This window comes from Sarcophilus harrisii, chromosome 1, assembly GCF_902635505.1.
Source record: "Sarcophilus harrisii chromosome 1, mSarHar1.11, whole genome shotgun sequence".
Lineage (NCBI taxonomy): Eukaryota > Metazoa > Chordata > Mammalia > Dasyuromorphia > Dasyuridae > Sarcophilus > Sarcophilus harrisii.
In genome coordinates, this window is record NC_045426.1 from 13,242,348 (window position 1) to 13,266,648 (window position 24,301).

The window sequence follows — 24,301 nt, forward strand, 5'->3', positions numbered from 1 at the left end:
AGCTATCATTGTATTTGTACCTCCAGAGAACCTTTCCCTCTATCCCACAAGTACTTTCTTTCTAGCCACTGCCTAATGGCTCTTAACGATATATGCAACAATATTTTCCAATACCCAGAATGGCCTACTTCATATTTTCCTAATATGCTATCATCAACATTAACAATTATTCATTTAGTGTTTCCTGTGCTCCCAGGTTCTACAGGCTACAAAGAGGCATTGAAAAGACACGATTCTCAACTGTAATACTTCCAGGCTAGCTGGAGAGTTAAGTAAGACTGGCACTCATGGAAAAAAGCATTTCAAGCGACTTTTGCAAGTAGAAAAACTTTGCCCAGTATATTACTTGTGACAGTGTTGTTTGAGGCAGTCAGTGCTGTGAGGGTGTTAACATCCCAGAGGAAGATCTGTCTGTCCAGCCCAGCGGAAGCCACCAGCTCCTTGTCCTTGGCATAGGCTAAGGCTTTCACATAATCCTGCAGCAGAACAGAGAAGCCAGTGAAAACTAATGGCAATCATGAAGAGAACGGGTTAATATGCTTGTGGCTGCTTCTTACACCCAAGATCAAAGACACAAGGGTCCCCGGGAGTAGATTTACCTTATGTGTCCTTAATGTTGACATGCAAAATCCCTTATGGGCATTCCACACTTTGACTGTTGTGTCAGAGGAAGCAGATATTACTAGAAGGGGCAAAAATAGAAACAAAGTATTTTAGGCAAGATTTACACATGTGAAACTTTAACTACTTTGATAATCTTTCAATAACATAGTAAAAATAATACAATGATAGTCTAAAATGTCTATTTTAACACACAAAAAGCTGTGAATCCTACAAGATATTTCATAGCATTAGTTACATCTACATGATAATAGGAGGAAGCATGTGAAAAAGATAAAAAGTAATTCAGTTGCCTGCAAGACCAGTGTCACTAAGAGTATAACCTTGTCAGCCAGAAAGTTCTGAGGTTTCATGAACAGAAACAGAATTTTCAGAATCAGGGAGCTGAGAGATAGTTTCATGGTACTCAATGTTCACTAGGATACAGAGAAAGTATTATGTCAAATTCTTTGTGTTCTATTTTAGGAGGCTGAGCAGAATAGGGAGGGGTCTCAAACCATGTCATATTAAGTTCATTTGTAAGAATTGGGGCTGGTGAACTACAGAAAGGAAGACAGCAGGTATCATGAATAATATACAACAGGCATCTTCAAGTATCTTAAGAGATGTTAGACAACAGAAGGATTAGCCCCATTCTGCATGGCTATCTTTGGGGGACACAGTTCAGTTTGATATGAGAGAATTTCCTAATCAAACTTGGAATGGGAGGCCTCATGATGACCATTAGTGATCTGTACTGCACTACAGTGAAAAGGGGCTAGATTTTCAATTCTGAGATTCTATGATTTGGGGGGAAAATTTTTGCATCAAAATTACTTCCGTGTCTCAGAAAATGCCCTATGAAAATTACTGCTTTGTTTGTAACAAATCTGCCATAACAAAACTCCAAATAAGCAACAAAATATCTTGATGAAATCAAAGCAAAAATGAATATGTCATACTGTCTCTTACTAATTTAAAATGCAATGCTTAATAATCTCTGTAAGAAGAGCTGTAACAATTAACTTAACATTTTGCAATTCCCTCTACTGTAAAGAAATACTTACATGTTTTCCCATTACAACAAAGTACAATATCGTTTACCCAATCGGTGTGGTGTTCCATAGATGCTATATAGGGATCTTGCTGAAATGCAAACAAAAAAGAAATACAATGTCTTCAAGCTACATGTTCCAAGGGAACATATAAACAAGACGGTACTTTAACATAAAAAAATTGAAGAAAAACCAGGCAGGTAATTGAGATTCACTAGATTGGAGATTTGAGAGGCAGCTCAACAGTTTCCAGTTAATGAAAAAGCACCATGCCTGCAACATATTCAGCCTCTCCTAGAAGTCCTCTAAGTGGGGGGGAAGCAAATGTACTTCACCAAAGTCCTCAGTCCCAACTAACTCTGCTCTGAGTGTGGCCATCCAACTAATTTCTTTTTTTTTTTTTAATTTTTTGTTAAAAAATTTATATATGGATTTTAACCTGAATAAAAAATTTTTTGAGTTCTGAATTCTCTCCCTCCCTCCAAACTCCCCCCATCCATGAAGAAGGCAAGCAAATGATACATATGATATGACGTCTTGCAAAACATATTTCCACATTAGTCAGGCTGTGAACAAAAAAAGCAAAAAAAATGAAGATCGATATGCCAATCTCCTCCTCAAAAGTTCATCCACTCTCTCTCTGGAGGTGGATAGCATTTTTTTTCAGAGGTTCTTTCGAACTTAGATCAGTCTTGCTCAGAGTAGTTGATCTGGAGTGTATAGGGGTGTTAAGAGCGGACCAGCACCTCTGGTGTAAAAACTGCCAGGCCCTTCTCAGGGCTGCTCATTCACCCAATTCTCACTTGTGGCTCCAAGAAGCACATCTCAGCAGATGGACTAAACCAGAGTCAGAGTAACCAACAAGCCTCAAACCTGCTGGTGAGTGAGTGGAATGTCTACCCCAAGCATGTGAAGCCATCCCTCGGGGAGTGGGTAAGATGAGAACAATGTGTTTCAAGGGTCACGAAGGTGGCTGAAGGAGGCACTAAGGAGAGGTTTAGGCTTAGAGCTTGGTCAAACATCAAAGATGCCAAGGCCATCCACTGCAGCCTGGACTGTGTCCTGCCACTAAGCTCTGAGGGGACTCAGGAAGACCCAGTCTGACAACTTCATGCAACTTTGCTCACTTGAGATGTTATTAGTCCTCTTTGAAAATGAGGGATAAACAACATAGCATTTGCACTCAAGATTTTTGTTGTCTGCTTGCATTTGTGGTTTTCTTCCCAGGTTATCTTTACCTTCTTTCTAAATCTGATTTTTCTTGTGCAACAAGATAACTGTATAAATATGTATACATATATTGTATTTAAGATATACTTTAACATGTTTAACATGTATAGGACTGCCTGCCATCTAGAGGAGGGGGTGGAGGGAAAAAGTTGGAACAGAAGGTTTTGCAAGGGTCAGTGTTGAAAAATTACCTATGCATGTGTTTTGTCAATAAAAAGCTATAATAATAATAATTAATTAAAAAAAAAAAAAAAGAAAATGAGGGATAAGCAACAACTATGAGCAATGTTTTCCTGGTGCTGCTCTCTTCACTTTGCATCAGCTCATGCAAGTCTTCCCAGGTTTTTTAGAAACCATCTTATTTGTCATTTCTTATCATACCACAGTATTCTGTCCCAATCACAATACCATTCCACATACAATCATAGAAAAGCATTTTATCCAATCCTTTGCAATACCGTAGCATTCCTTAAAGTCATACTAGTTTAGTCTCTCTATTAAAAAGGAGAAAATCTGGTAGGACTCATTCTGAATGCGACTATATTTGCTCTCTGTGACCATGGCTTCCTTGTGACAGTGTTTATGATCTCTTTAATATTCCATGCTAGAATTTTGCTAGGAATTAAAGTCAAGCTTTCTGGTCTGTAGTTTGAAGATTCTGTTTTCTTTCCTTTTTTAAAGATCAAAACATTTACCTTTCTCTAGTCTTATGGTAGCTCTTCTCGCTCTGAGATCTTCTGAATCTCAATGACAGTGGCTCAGCAATCATATATATCAGTTTTTTCAGCACCTCCTCCCCCGTACCTCAATCCCAGACAGTGCAAAATGTGTAGGTGCTTTAACAATTTCACACTCTACCCCAACTTTCTTGGCAATGCTTCTCTTTCCTGATTCTTTACCTTTGTCCCATGCAAAAGGGAACATTTATGTTCTGTACCCAATTGGAATGACATCTGGTCAGGTGGTTTTAATTTCTCAGAGCAACCAGGTGTTTTCTCACTATTTTTACTTCCATTGAGTATCAACTCCCTATTAATCATTTTTCTTGTCCCTTTCTATATTCAAGGTAATTTTTCTTTTAAATAAATGTTTTTGATACTTGTATGTGTATATATACTCTTACATTTAATACAGGTAGGTATACATATGCAGATATCCATGTGTCTGTCCTTCTTCCATTACCTGTTCAACAGTTATTTATTAAGAAATCTATTAAGTGGACCACACTGTGAGAGTGTCAAGGGTAAAGGAGTTGAAATCTTTGCCCCCTGGGAATATATAACTAATATATAGTAACTAAAACAGACAATATTTATGTACATGAAAGATCTGTGGAACAATAAGGGTTATATTACTTAGTAGAGGGACTCAATGAGAAAGAGCAATCAACATAGAAGTTTCAGTAGGAGATGGGATTGAAAACAGATCCTGAAGCCTGGGTACGCTTTGAAGTACAGGTGAAGCTGGGATTCACGAAGCTTCCAAATGAGAGGGAGCATGAGCCAGACACTCTCAGGTCAGGGAGGGTACACAGTGGCCTGGCTGGGAGTGGACAGGAGACTAGGCTGACTCTAGGGCACAGCAATGACCTGGATGGCCTACCTGTGGTCTATCTTTGCTTTTGCTTGTCTAACTTTTTTTTCCTTTTCTGTTGATTCATGTTAACCTAGAGTCTCCAGTAATACTGGAAAGGACAGAACCTTCTAATAACCTTGTGTAGAAGGCCTAGCCACCAAACTCATCTTAATACAAGAGAGAGAAGCTCTTATAATAAACACAGCCTTCTCCTGTTCCCAACCCCAGGGTTACAGCAGCCCAAATTCAGTCTCTTCATGTACTGTAAAATCCCTTAGTAGCCCCAAACCCTAAGGAGATGATGCTTAGGCATGTGTAGAAAGCCCAGATGTTGCCCTGAGGTGACATGCTGAGGCTTTGAGGGGCCGGGTTTACCTTGTGCTGGCTGACACTCCATATTCTAATGATAGAGTCTCTCCCAGCGGTGAAGAGTCGGTTTAACGCTGGATCCAACTGAAGAGCGTTGACTCCATTCCGATTACATTTTTCTACTTCATCTCTAATGACATAAGATACCTGAAAGAAGAGGCAATATCTGGTTTTTAGGCAGTTTGGAACCGCATGGGGAAACGCATGTGGTCTACCCGAATCCACCTGATACATCAAAACTGGTGCTTGCTAATGAAATAGTCTTGCTTTTAATGCACAAGATCAATTCGAGTTTGGTTTTGATCCAACAAATGCTGGTGTAACGAGGCAAAGCAGAGAGTCCCTTTTAAGGAGGTTCACACATGGCAAGATGTTGGCTACTTGTTTCACTCCTATCTAAGTGATTACCACTATGGAGTCTGCATGGTGTAACTAATATCAATTTCTAGGTTTTCTATTTATTTCTTCATCTGCAAGATGAGGATTAAAACCAGCACCGGGTGCACAGAGCTGCTGTGAAGCTACAAGAACACATGTGCCAAGAGCTCCACCAAGCCAGAAACATTCCAGGACTGGCTGCTGGGGTCTCGCCTTTGATGCTTCACAACAGCAGATAGTGGCACAATTTGTTATGTTTTCTCCTTGTGACCCACATATTGCTGGTCACCAGGGGAGAATATCAAGATCCCTCCAAATAAAAGGATTATTTGCATTTCCACTGCTTAGAAGTGAAAGAGAAGGCCATATCAGGAAACCTGACAAGGTGCTGCACAGAGCTCTTTGGCACTGCCAGCATTTTACCGCGGGACCTTGGACACGACATTGAACTTGAGCAATTCCTCCCCTAAGATTCGAAGAACCCCCAGCATAGCCAACAGGTCCTTAGAGGCTTGCCTGGTGAAGAGCAGACTTAGAGGGCATTCAAGGGTCAGAAGGCCTAATCAAGTTCACTAGAGATACTGTGTGGAGGCAGTAAAAAAGACCAACTTTCATTGAAAATAAGGAGAAACTTTACAATTTTTCAAAGTTATTTCTAAGGAGAAGGGGCTGCACCTCAGGGTAGAAGTAAGAGGCAGGGCTTCCAACAAAGACTGGAGAAAATTTTATAGAGGGAAGATTTGTTCAGGTAGGGGGTAAACCAGACAGCCCTTAAGACCTCTTTCCAATTGAGATTTCATGATTAATTCTGAGAATCTGTTCAAAGGCAGCTACAGCATATTAAGTCAAGTGTCATTTATTTGGAAAGTGTGGTACCTGGAAACCTGGGCTGAATGAGTTTTCCTGTAGATTTTCCCTTTAGGATTTACCATGTAGTATAGTGCATATAATGAAAAGCACTCTGGAATCTTATCTCTGATCCCATTATCTGGGATCATGGGACAGTTACTTCAGCTGTCTGAGGCTCAGTTTCCTCATTCCCATATACAATGGGGCTAACACCTATGAGACTTCATCATACCACTGATAGGAGACTCAGATGAGAAAGCTGGTAATAGTATACTTTGTGAACTTCAAAGAACTAGGTAATTGTCAGTTAACACTGTATAGAAATTAGCAGCAGAAGAAAATCAGAAGGAGCATGCTTAACAATTCAGCAATTCCATAAAAATATATTAAATACCTACTATACACAAGTCACTGTATTTACTCTATTGAAAAGAATCATTCTGAAATTTTAAACTCCAACTTGAATCTTTTCTTTGCTCTCTCTGTTCTCCAATCTGATTATGACCTCTGGGCCCTTGACCCTTTTCTATTCACCTGGTCTGCCTTCTCCACTTTTGCTTCTATTATTCCTAGACTTAATCTAGAGCCTGTGGTCTACAACTGCATTGATGCCTCCAGGATTTTCCACTGTCTGCATACTATAAGTGGCAAATCTTTGTCATGGAAATCTGCATCTCATTCCACTAGTCTTGCCCTCAGGTTCCTATGGCTAAGAAAAGCCACAGTGTAGTTCTTAAGTACAATAAAGGGAGATAACCCTGGGAGGTCCTTCACTGCTAGATTAGCAATCCTTAATCTATATTTGTTTATTTACTACTTCATGACCTACAGAAACTGACTCAAAAACAACTATCCTTCTCAGAATACCCTCTTCAGGGATTTAACTTCAAGAAAGGTTAATGCCCTGGCTCACATTGACATGCCATTAACTGTCTGGGGCAAGATTTGAACAGGAGGGAAGGTTTTCCTAACCTCAAGTCCAATGTTCCTCATGACCCCATGTTGCCTCTCTCAAGGCAAACACTATGTACTTACTCTGTGTAAGGTAAATAATAAAATTTCATTTCTTTAAAAAATACTCCATTAGTTCATATGAACTTTGCTTTCAATTAATCAAAACTGGTCAAGTTTTATGCTTCATCCTGAATGAGAGCAAGGCAATATCTAGAACCTCATTTTGGGAGCTTGGTCACTCACCTTTCAAGGGCAAATGTTTAGGTGAAAGATCTGAGTAAAAGTCAGTGACTTAATTGTCCTTCCATCTGACTGGTAGGAAAGGAGAGTGGTGGCTGAGAAATGATTAATTGTAGCAAATATATGTTATATACACAAATACTTGTGGATGCAAATATGCAGTGATGTGGGATGGCACATAAAATGCACACTTATCCATTGGGGCCCATGAAGGTTTGTAACTTAGTAAATTTTGAGTATATTTAGGGTTATATCACTAGGCAAAAATGGTTATATCACAACCAACACTTCTGGTAATATTTTGGCCAACACAATAGAAGCCTAATAGAGCTCTCAAGCTTGCTTTCTTCACAATGAAGAGCTAATATAATAAAACAAGAAGGAACTGACCTGGAACAGAAGTTTTTCTACTTATCTTAATAATACTGATATCAAGTAAGTCAGTACTTCTCAAGAATTTTAACCCAGAGGGTGAGGAAGATGTGGGGAAAGGAAGAAGAGGGAAAAAAAGAGGAAGAGAAGAAAAAAAAAAGGGGGGGGGGGTAAAAGCCAAAAGTGAAAGAAAAGAGAGTTCAGGGAATGAAGGAAGTAACTGCTTGAGATGCCACTGATAAAAAGATACTTGACAAATAAGAAAAATCACGTATGGGTCCATCAATGTTACTGGGACTAGTACACAAAGATCTCAGGAGACCGAGACTCTCAGAGCGGACGGGATGAAAGAATCCATCTAGTCTGAAAAACTACTTGTAGACAGCTCTCATGGCTTTGAGAGCTGTCTCTGCCACTTGTGGGTATGACTCCTGAGGCTACTCTGGGTGCAGAAAGAATAATCTAATGCTTCTTTCACATGGCAACCCTTCAAATATTGGTTCCTTTCACTACCCCATGTTTCAAGCTTTCTTTAACAGGTGAAAACTTATCTTTTTAGGGCATGATTTCTTGTCCCATTTGCAGCCTGTTTTTTTTTTTTTTTTTTTTTTTTTTTTTTTGAACTGCTCCAGCAGATCAGGGTCCTTCCTAAACTGGGGAATGTATTCTGGACAGCTGTAGAGAGCCAGAACTCTGGAGAAGTATACTAGAAACAAGGTGTTAACTCAATGGAATTGATAAGACAATGGTTATCTAGTTTAGCATGCTGATTAATAGTTCTCTATCTAGTTTAGGATGATTGATTTAATGTTACAACAAGGTGTTAACTCAATGGAATTGATAAGACAATGGTTATCTAGCATAGTGATTAATAATTCTCCAGTTCAGTATGATTGATTTAATGTTACAACAAAGTGTTAACTCAGTGGAATTAAGGTAATGATTCTCTAGTTTACATGTACATGTATAGTTCTACAAGTTGATACCTATTTTACAAGATTGACACCTATGATGATGTACTTACAACAGAGTATATAAGAGCCAACAAGAACTGGAAGAGAGACATTCCATCTTCATCAACCTTGTGGTGGCTTTCCTCCATTTCCTTCACTGAAACCAAGCCCCATTCCAGAAGGCCTCCAAGAAAGCTAGCAGAGCCCCAGATGAAGGAGACAGACTGTGAAGACTTTTGGACTTTATCCCTGATTATTCTGCTGAAAACAAGGCTGGTCCCAAGACCTCCAGAAAGCTAACCAGAACATTACAGCCAGCCACCTCTCTTATTCTGAACATTATGCCTCTAGTAAGATCACACTAAGATGAAATTAGCTAAATTGAATTGATATTCTGTAAACTCCTCTTGAATTTTCAATCTGTGAATATCTCTGGGTCCCTTTCGCATAACCTGTAGTCCAATCACATTCCCAGGTCTATTCCTGTCCCTGGCAGTGATACCAAGCCTAGTTGAGAGAGGGGATCAAACCATCAGGCTATTTCTTGAAGCTCTCTGCTACAGCAAAAGTGCTGAGAAGTGCATATATCACACTCTCCCACTCCCCAAACAGGGCTCCCTAATATGGAATCAGTGATTCTATTCTTTAACAGAGGATAACCACTTTGCTAGGCTGGGAGTTTCCCTTGTAGCTCTTGGCACTTGCTCTTATGTTCAACAACATGATTTGGAGCAAGACTTGACTCCTGCCCTTAGGAGACAGAAATACTCAACAATATACAAAAGAGAACTGAACCCTCTGCCTCAGAATGTCAACTGAGGGAGCTGGTAGAGTAGACCTGGGGGGAGGGGGGGAAGGTGCTGCTGAAGGGCCAAATGAGAATCAATCCCCCTTTCTGGGTGCTCAGCTTCAAATCCCACTAGCTTCATTTGGCTGTCATGTAACATGGTGGCACTGGGTTTGCAGGCCAGTATAGACAGCATCAAGGACTTTGTGAACAGGCCACATCCTTCTTTTCCTTGACTTATGCAGCTATTGTTTTTGTTTCCTCACCGAGCCACATCAGTGTCTCTAGATTCATCAGGACAATAACCAGCAAAGCACAAATTATGACAGGTTTTCTCTCAAGATGGAAATACGACAGCCTGTGTATGCATGTGGTGAGGGTGAGAGACAGAGGTGGGCAGCAGCAGCAGACTGTGACTAAGGTTAAGTGTGGAGAAACAGCTGGTTATTATCAGCCAGCTGAGGATGACACTAGAGAAGTGTTTATGTGTGTCTGGAGGAAGGGGAAAGGTGTTAGTCACTACCAGCAGGCTGTGCAGAGTCTGTCGTAGTAAGCACACTGTAGACATAGCCAGGATTACCGTCAGTCTTAACCAGTAGGCTCTTCATGAGGCTGCCTCCATGTAGACACATAACCAGATATCCCCACCAAGATGGATTATTTGGTGATGATAGATAACAGAACAAGTGAAAAGGAAAAATAACTCAGAATCGTCTGCAAACACTTTTCACTTGAACAATAATGGTAGCAAAGTAAATGGAATGGTAATTTTAAGAACCTCTATAAACATTAAGCTAAAATCATATGATAATAAAATAGGAAATATTTTTTATAATGACCAAAGAAGGAGCTGGATGAAACCTGATACTCTTGATAATTTCAATATCAAACCAGGCAGAAAGATGTTATAATTTGAGGGGATGACCTAACCCACAGGTTCTCTTTTGCTCGATGGTACTACAACAATACCATCTCAGGGACTCGTGCTCTTGATGCTTTGTGGTTTTCATCATGAACACAACCACAAAAATGACCAGACACACCTGAAGTTCAAGGACCAATTCCTTATCTAAATAAACTCTTTTGTTCAAGAGCTCAAAGAAGGGAAAACTTACTGATAGACTGAAAGACATGGAATCTAAGATCCTTTCATGTCTTGTTTGCTGATTGAAAAAAAGGATCTGGCAGAACAAAAGTCAGCCTTGAAGCTTCTCCTCCAGCAGGGCCTCTTCTAGGCATATGTTAGAATTATACACGATCTGGCCTCAGCCACTTACCAGCTATATATGACCCTGGCCAAGTCACAACCTCTGCCTTCTTCCTTCATTTTCCTCACCTGTAAAATGGGGATAATACCAGCATCAACCTCATAATATTTCTATGAAGATTAAATGAGGTATTCTGCAAATCTTAAAACCCTATAGAAATTCTATCATTATCATCTATTACTATTAGCATTATCACCATCATTATCATACAGGACTCTTCATCAGCTGAATACGGAGAGAAAAATTTGATTATCAAAATTAAGCCACATTCCCCAGTGTCAAGGTAGATGTCTTCGGCAGTATCTGAAAAGAAAGGGATTCTCTAGGATAAGGCAGTCCACATGCTCTGGTCTGTGGATAACATTATGCTGAGGATATGAAGCTCAGGAACCCCCTAAATAACATCCACGATGACTCAAAAGAGTTCAGCCTATAAGCCATACACAAAAAATCAAGTAGATGAACAACCCCTTTGCCCAGAATGGGACAAATAACTGGATAAAAAGCTTGCTTTTTAGTCCATTAGAACTGATCTCAAACAGACACTAAACTTGGACTATGAATTGGGCACAGAGTTGAAAATGAGCAAGAATACAGACCGAGTTGGATTTGAGAAAGCTTCTGGCAGTGCTTTCAATGGTTCTAACCTGTTCCTACACAGAATCCTCTTTTCAATGTGATTTTATAAATATTTATCTAGTGCTATTCTACAAAACACACTTCCCTAGGCATGGAGGTTACAAAGACAGAAATCCAGTTTTGGCTTCAAGTTTTTATTCTACTGGTTACTTAAAAAAAAAAAAAAGATAACTTTAGGAAGATGACAATAATTGGGGGAGGAAGAAGGGTGTGAACTATCAAAGATGGAGATAGCACCCATAGAAGCCGTGAAGGATGATAAAGATTCTGGGAGACATCATCCTATTTAGTGACAAAAATGAACAGAATAGGGCCAAGGGCAAATTCTCCTAATATTAGCAAATTGAATTGCTAAAAACAAAAGGGGGAGGAGAACAATAATAAAACTACTAAATTATTTGTTACTCAACAAATCAATATTTTATTTTGTTTCTTAAAAGGATTATTGACTCTCATACAAAGCTGTAAAGATCTCAGATAATGAATTCTGTTTTAAACTCTATATAGAACATTCATTCTATGTAAATCATCCCCTACTAATGGCCAGGCAGTTTGAAGACTTCCAGGAATGGGAAATTCTTCCACTCAGTGGTCATTAACTCTGGGGCCAACCAAAACAAGTCTATTCCCACACCTCCCCCCATGTAGCATCTCTCTATTGAAAATTCTAAATTTCTTTTCTTTAAGATAAACATCCCTAGTTCCTTCAACCAATCCTGGTAAGGCACTACTTTTACCATTCTTGCCAACCTAACCACCTCTAGCTCATTTAACTTATCAACATTGGATCCAGAAATGAGAGAATACACAGAGTTTGATTAGGACCAAGTAAAGTGGATTAAAACCCTCCTTGTTCTAGGCTCTCTGCATCTCCTAATACAGCCTGATGAAATTTCATTCGTTTTTTGAGGGTTGTCATGAAATAAGGCAGACTCATGGTGTACTAAAACCTCTAGGTCTGGTCTGCACAAACTGAGTAATATGGCCACTTGCCCTTTGCTGTGGAGCAATGTACATTTATCCCTAGTAAATTCAACTCATTAACTTTAGTTCATTATTCCAATTGAGTTTTCTTCTCTAAGATCTCTTTCTAGCTAGAAATGTGATCATCTGTTTATCCCACCCACCAAACCTTGACTAAATGCATACTACATACACACACACACACACACACACACACACACACCCCCTCTTAGCTAAATGCTGGATGTGCAAAGACTGTGCAATTGGATGAGCACAAAAGTTGGAAACAAAGAATCAACTATATAGAGATTAGTTATTGTATCCTGTCCTCTGTGCCAACTATGCAACTATTGGCTGGAGTAAAAATGAACAATTAACATAAAAGGGAACTGGAGATTTTAGGGGACTGAAAATTCAATCTGAGTCCCAAGTATAGCATGCTGGCCAAAAAAGCTCATTTGATCTTAGATTCCATTAACAGCAGTATCAAATTCAGAAGGAGGGAGGTGACAGTCTTAGTGCACTCTATCCTCAAGTTATATCTAGAGTATCATTCCATGCTCTGGCTACCACAATGACAAAACAAAGTTAGAGGGGCCCACAGAAAGGAAGTGAGGTTGGTGAAGGGATTCTGAAACTACACCATAACAGAAGATAGGAGAAAGAATCGCACAGATTTGATCTGGAGAGAAGTGAATACTCCAGGGGGTTTGAAAACTCAAGTACTGGAAGGACCGTCTCATGAAAAGATTCAGCTTTGTTTTGCTTGACAAATGGTTAAGGAGCTAGATGATGCACTGGATGGAGCACCAGGTCTGGAGTCAGGATGGACTAAGTTCAAACCTGCCTTCAAACACTAATTAGTTGCGTGACTCTGGCCAAGTCACTCACCCTGCCTGTCTCATTTTCCTCATTTGTAAAATGAGCTGGAGAAGAAAATGGCTAAGCACACTAGTATCTCTGCCAAGAACACTCCAAATGGGGTCATGAAGAATCAGACCTTAGTGAAAATGACTAAACAAGAGGATAAAGGCAGAATACTACATAGAGGAAACGGAGGGAAACTTCAGCTCAACGTTAGGCAGCATTGCCAAGAATGGACAGAATGAATGCTTTGTTAGTGGAGGTCCTCCCAGAGAAAGGTAAACATCCACTTCTCAGAGATTCCCTTAAACTCTGAAGATTCCACTGCTTTTGACCCAAGTACTTTTACATTCTCTAAATCCATTAAATTTAACTTTTAAAAAAAGTTCTCTAGGTCGGGGGGCATTTGGGGGGTTTCCATCTCAATCCTGTCACTTAATGACCTGGTTTCCTGATACGAAATCTTCTGTCTTTTATCAGTCATGATAAACGTCCTGTTCCAGGAGAGGCCGATCTCTCAGTGCTTATTAGAACAGTAACAGCTGCTCAGAGGCTGGCAATTTCAGGCCTGTATCTCACTATCTTGTTCACAAGGAAATTAGGGCAACATCAGATAACTTCCTGAAGCCCTGTGTATTGGGTCTAGAGAGAGGGTTATCAACCTAGTGTCTCCTAACATTAAAAAACATTATCTACTATTGCCATAGAACTGTTTCTCAGAGTGCAGGATGCATTCAACTCCAATCTAGTGTCAGAAAACTAATTTTTGCCTGTGTTTCCATGTCTGTAAAGGGCAGCTAGGGGATGCAGTAGCAGTGTGCCGGGCTTGGAGTCAGGTAGATTGCTCTTTATTATTTCAAATCTAAACTTCAGACACTTAGCCGTGACACCCTGGGCAAGTCAATCGTGCTTCCCTCAGTTTCCTCATCTGTGGCAAACTTCTCCAATATCCTTGCCAAGTAAGCCTCAAGTGGGGTCAATGAAGAGTTGGACATGACTGAAAAATGACTTAACAACAAAAATGGAGATAATTAGAACACTTATTCTCCCAAGGGTGTTGAAGGGATCAAATGAAACGTGTTTTACCAGCCTTTAAACAGACAGTTCAGTGGGGCAGTAGATAGAGCAATGCCTATGCAGTCAGCAGGATTTGAATTCAAATCTGGCCTCCCTTACTCACTAGGTTATGAGCCTGAACAAGTCATTTAACCTTATTTGCTTCAGTTTCTTCATCTGTAAAGTGATCTGGAGAAGGACATGACACACTACTCCAGTATCTTTGCCAAGAAACTCCAAATGTGGTTGCAAAGAGTAATACATAATTGAAATGACTGAATGACCAACCACCAACCAACTTTATTTAAAGCCCTATATAACTGCTATTATTTCTTTTTAATTCTATGTATTTTGTCATTTCAAAACATTATACTGCAAAGGATCCATGGGCTTTACTAGACTATCATTGAGGCCCTGAACCCAAAAAGGAAGAACACCTTTGGTCTAGAGCATTCACTTCCTTTTACTAAGTTTTTGGGCTCATTATAAAAGAAAATGGGATTTCTTGGGCATGACTTGTTCTTCTGAATCTCTGGTAGTTCAACCTCAAGACCCTTACAGTTTATGGGCATACAGATGTTTTGGGACAAGAGACTTGAATTCACTAAGGGCAAGGCAGGTTCTCTTATTTCCTTCTTTTATCTGAGGTTTCAATTTTCTACCAAGCATTTTTGTTCTACTTTTTTCAGTCTGAAGATCTTTCTCCATGATAAAAGAAGCAGCAAACCTGAGGCAGAGGAGCCCTGTCTTTCCTCTGTGCTCTATGTTATTGCCTTGGGAGAGCTAGAAACACCTTTGTGCCCCAGAATCTGCTCTCCCGAAGCCTTTGAGCTTCTCAGGCCACAGCCTTTTTCAACTATGTCATGCTTTTATTTGTCTTCTGTGATTTGAAGCTGCTTCTCTATTCACATTTTAAAACATCTGAAAATTGATAAGTTCTCTGCATGTCAGAGGGGGTCTCTTTAAACACAGCTTCACCCCTCCTCCCCATTTCCCTGCTCAATCTTCTTGGTAGATATAACATACATACGTATATAGATATATGCACATATACATACATATGTGTGTATATGTAGCAATAACTCATTTTTTTTAGTCACTTCTAAAAATAACCTCTCTCCAAAACTCAACCTTACCATGGAATCCTCCCCTTTCATAAAGAAAATTAAGCAAAAACACCTATTATAGTGACTATATCATTATGCCTTTCTCCATTTCTTCATCAGAATCATTTGTGATGGCTTAATCATAATTTAGTTCTGACTTCCTCCCAATCACTCTTTATGCTAAATTCCCTTTTTCTTTTCCAGACCAGGAGAGTCAAGTAAAGATGACCATTCTCTCCCTGCTATTATTTTATATCAAATAATAAATATCAAAACTATATCGTTCTAGACATTCTATCCTTGCAATAAGACAAAAAAAAAATAAAGGTAAAGGAAAGCAAGAAGTTAAAACTAGCTTTTATTTGCTGAATTCTAGGATAATCAGATAAAGATACTAATTAAAATAAGTTGCAGGCTACAAAATGAATTCATAAAATCAAAGCATTCTACATTATAATAACAAATTCCAGGATGCAGAATTCAAAAAAGGAATTATTTAAAAACACTATAAAATGCATAAAATATTTAGAGATCAATCTATCCAAGGACAAAACCAATTGTATATATTCAATTAGAAAGTACTGTTTAAAGAGTTAAAGAACAACTTAGAGGAATAATCAGTACTCAGTTGGATTGTGCTAATATAAAAAATGAAAATTATATTATTATATTATATATTAAACCTTCCCCTCTCCCTTGGAAAAAGTTTTAACGTAAGATTAAATAAATTATCAAAGGGATTAATTATAGAACATGATTTAAAAAAACTGTAAAATTCCTTTGGAGAAACAAAAGATTTAGAATATCAAGGGAATTTCTACAGAAAAAGTAGAAATTTAGAGGGACTACAAACACTTGTAGACATCAAACTATACTATAAAAGATCATCAAAAATATATGGTATTGGTTAAAAATAAAGTGGATCAATGATACAGACTAAAAAAGCGAACACAAATATCAAAGAACACAATAGCCCAGCATCTGCTAAAACCCAAAACATAGATCCTTTATGTAAGAACTTCCTAAGAATTACTGGGAAAACTTGAAAGTACTGGGAAGGAATTAGGTTTCTACCAACATCTTAATCCATACCCCACATTCTAAATGGTTATATGCCCCCAAAAGTAGAGCTCCTACCACTAGAGGGGGGAAAAAAGGCAGAAGAGATCAAATGCCTTTCACAGCTGTGGGTAGCAGGTGTATTTTTAAAAAAATTTTTTTAAATTTTATTTAAAAAATAGAAAAAACAGAAAAGGAAAATAAAATAAAACATTGTCATGTATCTAGCAGAACATCAGTGAGGAATCAAAATATATAATGATAAAAAACTAGTTCAAGAAATTATATATAACAGTATTAGAAATTATATTCATGTATGTCCATCAAGAAAAGATACATAATATTTATCATTTTACTAAGTAGTTGCTTCTTTTTTGGTCAGAAACAGATCCAAAATAACAATATTCCTGCTTATCTTCTCCTCTACCTTCTGAAGGATAAACTTATCAGCAAGACCTCTATACCTAAACTCTTTCTCTAGTAGAGAAAGCTGAATGAAGTTCACAGTCCCACCCCATTCCCCATCACAACCACGCCTTTGCTTCTCAGCCAAATGTAGCACAGCAAATTCCTTCCTCCTTTTGGCACATTTATAGCCTTTGAAGAACAGAAGACCATTAATTGCACTACTGCGGTCTCATTTCTAAGGCACTACTGGTCCAAGTTCAAAGTTTCCTGTATTGATTGCAGTGGTGATTCAAGTTGAATTCCATTATAAGAAACTCCAAGGGAATATCCTCCAAATGCTCTTGTTCTGGAATATATTTTACTGACTATCACTGGTCAGGAGGCATAACTATTTCATATTTATCTTCTCTTCTCACTGCCCACAATCTTTTTCTTAGTAGGAAGGACTTGGTATAACTGATTCAGCTCCTACTCTATTTTAGAAGCTAGACCACAAAACTTTGTGCTTTACACAAAACAAAACATGGGAAAAAGTTACTCAATACTAGCCCCAAATGATTTTAGAGTAAGATGTAACTTAGAATTCTGACACTTAAGCAAAGGTAAACATATAATCTAGTTCTCAACTTAGTCCCTGATATCTGGAGTCTTTCAAAAGTTTTTACTGCTACTTTAGCTTAGTAAGCTCAAATATTGATGACTTCTGAAAAAGTCTAAGTCTCATCACATACAGCTGGATCAATGTCTGAAAGTTAACGGGAAACAGATTTCAACTCAATAGAAGAGTTTCCTGACTATCAGAATTCATCCAATAACAGATTAGATTATTTCACAAAGTAGTGAACTCCCAGTCATTAGACGTGTTCAAGTAGACTAGCATGCTAAACTCTGTGATTCTCTCTCCTATCTAAGCTGCTCTGGTCCTAGGTGGAACCCTCATTCCAATTGCAAAGTAAAAACCCCTTCATTGGAGCTACAGCTGCTGCCCGGGTGGGAGGAAGCCTGGCTGTTGGCTCCAATTAAAGAATTCTTTTTTTTCAGTTTTATGCCTAACCATCTCGATTAGGTCAGGAGTGGTTGGCAGGAAGGATTTCAGGATTTCATTGTAAAAAGTTAAATTAAAAATGTAACAATTTTTTCCACACCAGGTGCAAATCTCCATGGCAATCCTAAGGCACAGGTTATATGGCCATCTATCTGTCAGAGGTATTAAGAAAGGGAAGTCTAGTTCAGGCCCAGATTGGACCAGAGAACTCCTGGAGTCCCTGCTAGCTCTGAGGTTTTGAGATTCTGGGATCTAATAGGAATCCCGAGGGGGGATGGCAGACGACACTGGGTGTGCAGGTCTAAGTTCAAATTCTGGCTGCATGACCTTGAACAAGTCCCATTATCTCACCTCTATTTCCTTCATCATGAAAATATATATGAGCTACACGCCAAGGGTTGTGGTGAAGAAACTTTAAAGTGCAGTACACATTTTTAGTGACATTGTAAATGGATTCTTGCCTTGGATAGGAAGTTAGTTTAGAAGGCTTCTCAAGAGCCAATGTTAAATTGTAAAGGTTTATTCTATGAAAAAATTGCAAACAAAAAAAGAGATGCCTGAATGACAAAATTCTTCGTAATTCAAAAAAAGCCTATTTTACAACTTAGTTATTATCATTACATTATCTTTGTTCTGTTGTTTCAGATACAAGCTACAAATGAAGGCTATTTGTAAACTTGTTACTTATCCAAACATTCTCAAGAGCAGTTACTCCTTTGAAGGAAGAGCAAGCAGATGACACAGGACAGGAGCAAGTGACAACAAATATTTAGGGAGGATTGTATGAGGTCAAAGACAGCGATAGGATTTTGAGATCACAGAATTTTGAAGAAAAGCAAAGTGGGACCCAGAGAAAAGGAAATCATTTGCTTATGATTACCCAAGAAATACTCTATTGCTACAACTATAGGCTACACTCTTCTCCCCCCTACCCCAAATCTAGCTTGTGAAACCCGGGTGAGGCGGCTAATCTGTTATTTTTCCCAAGATACATAATTCAATCTAGGTTTTCCCTTTAAAAGAAGGATCATTTTAGAGGTGTGGCCTATATGGGGACCAATACACTAAGTGGTCTCTTAAGGGTTTGCATTCTTATTGAGAAAACTACAGGTTTTAATGTGACCTGCTGCCTGCCAAATGTTAAGTGTTTTCCAAACTTCAAAACTTTCTCCTTTACTCTCTCCAATAGTTCTAGAAACACGAACAAATCAATTCTATCATTATTTTTGGGTGGGATATGTCACTTTATTGCTCTATGACCTTATACCTCTTTCCTGCAACTTTCTAGAGTCAAGTGTCCCTGGCTATTAACTCCCTTATGTGTAGACTTGTAGTTAGAATGTAAATTCTTGAAGTGAGGGACTGTTTTTGTTTTTTCTACATGTACTCCTAGAACTCAGCACCTAGTATATAATAAATTCTCATTCATTTGTTCAATTAATTCATTCAACTGTAGGTCTGGCTAATAAAGGACCAATACAATCAATGGGATTTACTACCTTCTCATGGACCCAGATGATTTCAATGGTAAAGGGAACTCTAAGATGGGAAATTTCTTCTACCAATCTAAGTCAGCACATTTTCTGAAACATGGTCATAGGTCATACCTCTTCCTGGCTCTAGTCCACCCTGAATGATTGACAATCCTCTCTCTTGGCTGGATGCCAAGACTTTTCTCTTTCCCAAGTTCCATGGCCATCTATATGTAGAACCTTCCTGTCTCGTTGCCATCTGCTCCCTGTCCTTGAAAGGCACTCCCTCCTCATGTGTCTGGCATCCCTAATTTCCTTCAAACCCTAGCTTCGGATCTACTTTCTACATCAGATGTCAAACAGTGGGCCCAAAGCTGCAGGATACCTGTGGTCTATTCACACACCTGCATGGGGATCAAATGTAATTGGGAAATGTTGAGCAAAACAAATTAAAATGCAATAAAACATTGACATTTTAAAATGAAGTCAATCTGCAACCTATATTCTTATGTATATTGGTCAGTGGGAGGGGTTTCTACTATTTAAGTCTGACACCACACTCTTCTCCCCCCAATAATTTGCATATATCTGCACAGACTTATTCCTAAGTCACTGAGGACAAGGAATGTTACTTTTTTGTCTTTGTATCTCCAAGACCTGCTACACAATTGGTGCCTAATACTTTGTTCAGTCATTTTTCAGTGAAGATCAATTCACTCCTGAGACAAAAATCACCTGGTAAGAGAAGGTGTTGTCTCAAGTGAACTTCAGAAACCAAAGCTTGTTACTGAGTGTGCCTGAAATATTCCTGCATGATTTCTATCAGTTAGAAATCAAAGTTTTTAAAGCAAGCAGCTGTGGCACTTCTAAGACCCGTAGAATCAACAAATGACCAAATTTGACAATAGAATATTAAAACAACAACAACAACAACAAAAACCCAAGCCTGCTACCAAATTAACCAGTGTCCAAATGGAACTTTCTTAGTACAAGCATCAAAAAAATTTGAAAAATTCTCAATGAAAAATAACAAATATTTTTCCATCCCTACATCCCATGTGACACACACTGCCTTCCTACCACAGCCACCAAAATGCCTGTTTATGTTAAAAACATTAAAGTTTTGTTAGTGGATACTTTTGAGGTAAAAAATAACGCAATAGTCAAGAATAATGATGATAATCTTCATATGTTAAAAGTTTGTTGAAATGATTTTTTTGTGAAGCACCAATAGTAGCTGCTATCAACATACTTTCAACCTAAAATAGCATCCGTATTAATCACACTAAACAAAGCTAGCACATATTTAGATTTTTAGCAAAATTCTATTGGGTTCCAAAAGCAGGCATATGTGCGGACATATTTAGAATTAAAGAGTTGTCAGAAAAGTTTAATATAATAACTAGGAGAAAAACTGTCCTCCATTATAAGTGTGCCTTTGCCTAAAGATAAACTTAGATAAATCCTATCTTTAAAGACTTTTCTTACTTCTAATTGTTAAATAAGCCCTGATCTGAGCTTCTCTCGGGGATTACTTGAAACTTTTTCCCCCCGATTTTCTGAGAACCCTGGATCTGCCGGGTGATATGTTAGGGTGAGGCACTATTTCTGCTGTGAGAAAGGGATCTATCCTACTTCAAACGTGCCAAGATGTAACACATTCAAAACCCAAGTTGCTGCTTAGAACTGATGCTCAGCAGGCGCGAGGAACATCTGTTCACTTGTTTTGCCATTTCAGAGAGTTTCTGTCTGAATCGGGGCTCTTTGTCCATTAGAACACTTCCGATGGCTACATACATACGTGGGGGGGGGAGGGGGATCACGCCTAACCTCCCCGAGGAGCCGACCCTCGAGCCCGAGAGGGAGGAACTCGGGTGTAACTAGCCTCAGGAAGGAAGAACTCCGCCAAGGAGCAAGGGGGCCGGCTGGGCTAAGGGTGCCTTCCGTTCCCTGCCCGTTCCCGAGGGATCGCGAAGGCAGTCGGCATTAATAAGGCAGAGCAGGGGTGGGAGGAGAACCGCGCCAGCAAAGCCTCCGGGGATGCGTCAGGTAACGTCAGAAAACCTTTCCACCTTTCACCGACTTAGCAAGACTCAAGTTGGAACGATTTCAGGGAGAAGAGAATCTCACAAAGAAAGGAACACCCCCTCCGCTTCCCACCTGTTGGCGGGAGCTGCCCCGAGGTCACAGGTGGGAAAACCGCCCTGCGGGCTGCGTACCAAAGGGTCCCGGCCCCGGGCTCCGGCCCCAGGAGGGGCTCCAAGTCCTCCCAAGCACAGGGTCCAGCCCCCCGGAGACTCCGCAGCCAGGGTCGGAGAGCACACCGGACCGGACCCGAGGCCGAGAGGCTCAAAACGGGCTCGGATGAGCTCAACGCTTCCCAGCCTCCTCAGCCGTCCGCAGGAGGCGCAAGGATGACCCGAGTTCCCAGAGGAGGGCGGAGGGACCGCACGCGCACGCACAGAAGCGAAGCGGAGCTCGGCGCCGAGGGACCCCCATCCCTGGGGGGAGGGGCGCACGGCTGGGCAGCGGATCCCGGCCAGGCCCCCCCCCCCTCCGGGTCCCAGAGGGCACTAACGGGTCAGGATTCGGCCACGTGGGGGGGTGGGGGAAGGAAGGGGTCCACGGCCGGGGGGAGGGGTCGGGGCTGAGGGGAGGGCTCCCCCGTTCCCTGGGCTTCTGAGGGGTGACAGTTACGCCCGGGGCGGGGTCATTCGCAGGGGGCAGACAAACGGGCGAACTGACGGCTCCGGGGGTGGGGTCAGACCTCCGCCCCCTCCCCCCGCCTCCGGCAGCCTGGAACCTCTCCGGGTTTGAGTTTATGGGCCCCGGCCCGGGCCTGCGGCCCAACGGGTTGATAGGAGAGAGACCCGAACTCGCGGCCCGAACCTCGGCCCCCCCGGGTCTTCCGGACCCCCGGCGGGCGCGCCAGGGCCGCTGGGCCCAGGCCGGCCTGATTCCGCTCCCGCCTCTCCCCACCCTCCCTCCCTCGCGGCGGCCTCGGCGTCGGGGCGCGGCCCGCGGGCCTCGGGAGGCACCCTGGCTGGGGGGCAGCCCCTGGAGGGCCCCGCGCTCCGCCCCCGGCACCCCTCACCTGCACTTTCCGCCGCCCCGCCGTGTTCTGCCTGTGATGCGCCGCCATCTTGCATGTTGACACTCCCGCGTCACTTCCGGAAAGGAGCACGGATGTCCCGCCTCCTCCTCAGGGCGACCCTGCGGGCCCCAGCCTTCCTTTTGAGGGCGGTCGCCGGCAGAGGGCGAGAGAGGGCGAGGGGATCAGCGAGGGCCGGGAGGGGCAGGGGGCGGGGCCAGAGCGGGGGGAGGAACCGCGGCGGCGGGTCCCTGCGGTGGCTGGCTGGCTGGGGGCGGGGCCAGGACGCGGCGGATCGTGAGGCGGAGCGGGATAGGCGGGGGTAGTGCCGGTCCAAAAGGGAGAGGGGCAGGGGGCGGGAGCAGGGAGGAGGGGGGCGGGGGACCCCAGCGGAGACCTGACGGGGCGGGGATGGGGGCTCTGGGGTCGGGGAGCGGGTAGGAGGGGGCGCGGGAGGGCGGGGGAGGGGAAGTACGCGCGACCGTTCTGGGGAGGCGCTGAGAGCCCAGAGGACCGTTGGAGGGGCTGGAGACCTCTAAAGGGGGGGGCGGGGCCGAAGGGGCGGGCTCGCTTAGGACGAGGGGGCGGGCTTAAAGCCGGGAAGGGGCGGGGATGGGCGGGGCAGAGGCGGGAGCCTAAGTAAGGAAAGGGAAGGGGGACCCTCGGAGGTTCAAACTGGGGGCCTGGGGCTGGAGGAGGAGGAGGAGGGGCGGGGCGAGGGCGGGGACCTTTGCCCCCGGAGCGAGAGGAAGGGGCGGGCGGGAGGGAGCGCGGGACTTAGGGGTGGGGCTAGGGGAGACTCTGGGGACCTTTAGTGGGGGGAGAAGGGAATGGGAGTGGGGGGTGTCTGGCTGGAGTCCTGGGTTGGGGGGGGAGGAAAGGGGGGAGGGCGAAGGAGGGATCAACCCCCAGGGGGCAGAAGTGGAGAGCTGCGGTCAGTCTTGGGGAAAGAAGTTGTAGCTGCGGGGCCCCTCGGTGTGTTGCCCCTCCCCTTTGTGAAGCCTCGCCCTGACGCGCGCTGTGCGCGTGCCTGGGTCACTATGGGAGGGAACGGGGGGCCTGTGTCTGGTGCCCCTGGCGGCCTCACTGTCAGCTCCTGCCCTTGATGGACAGCTGCCTTGATGGGCCTTAGCGGTCACTCTGGACCCCATGCTGAGAGATGTGTCGAGAAGGGTATCCAGGCGTGAAATCAAACATTTGCCGGTACATAATTCTGGGACCCTCCCCTTCAGTCAGGAGACCCCGCGTGGGATCGCAGCCGCAGTTTAACGCTTCTGCTTATGACTGCACTTCTTGTGTCTTTGAAAGTACTTAGCTCTGGGTACATACACAAGGAGCCGGGAAGATGTCCCTGAAGCTTCCTCCCGGCACAACTCGGGGAGGAAAACTGGCCTCCCGGAAGGCAAGTCCTGGAACTCATCCTCAAACCATAGTTTTTGACCAACTGACTCTGATCCTCTTTGAATCTGAAGTTAGATGTACTTATTAAACAATCACTATGTGGCGGGAAGGGTGAGGAGAAGATGGAAAGCCACCAGGAACAGCCTCCGGGGTTACTCTCCAATCACTGTGTCTTCTTTCCACTGTGAGCATATTGTGTCCCAGTCTTGAAGAAGGGCTAGCGAGGTGATGCAAGGCTGGGGTGCTAAGCCTGGATTCAGGAAGCTGAGTTCAAACCTGGTCTCAGACATTTACTAGCTGTGTGACCCTGACCAGTCCCTTAACACTGTTTGCCTCAGTTTCCTCATCTGTAAAATGAATTGAAGACAAATAATAAACTGCTCCATTATTTTTGCCAAAAAACACAAAATCGAAACCCAAATGGAGTTGGACATGACTGAATAACAATCTAGAGCATCAGCTGGGGAGGGGGTATGTGATACATAGTAGGCATTTAGTACATATTTGCAGATTAATTGATCCAAAATGTCTCCGAGTTTACTTCTAGCATTAGATCCATGAATCCCA

The 24,301-nt window shown here is 42.2% G+C and overlaps 1 protein-coding gene across 2 annotated transcripts in view; it reads right to left on the minus strand.

Moving 5' to 3' along the window:
* The window catches only part of WDR48 (WD repeat domain 48), a 47,760-nt gene extending 25,062 nt beyond the window's left edge, over positions 1–22,698 (minus strand). Inside the window, exons 1-6 of one of the 2 annotated variants that reach the window (XM_031952436.1) lie at positions 22,337–22,698; positions 10,640–10,698; positions 4,836–4,976; positions 1,668–1,746; positions 600–682; positions 347–476 (exon numbers count right to left, since the gene is read on the minus strand). In XM_031952436.1, coding sequence (XP_031808296.1) covers positions 347–476; positions 600–682; positions 1,668–1,725 — 271 coding nt within the window. In that variant the 5' untranslated portion in view covers positions 1,726–1,746; positions 4,836–4,976; positions 10,640–10,698; positions 22,337–22,698. The remainder of the gene's footprint in view (positions 1–346; positions 477–599; positions 683–1,667; positions 1,747–4,835; positions 4,977–10,639; positions 10,699–22,336) is intronic. The other variant, XM_031952429.1, reaches the window with a different exon arrangement.
* Positions 22,699–24,301: the final 1,603 nt, after the last annotated feature.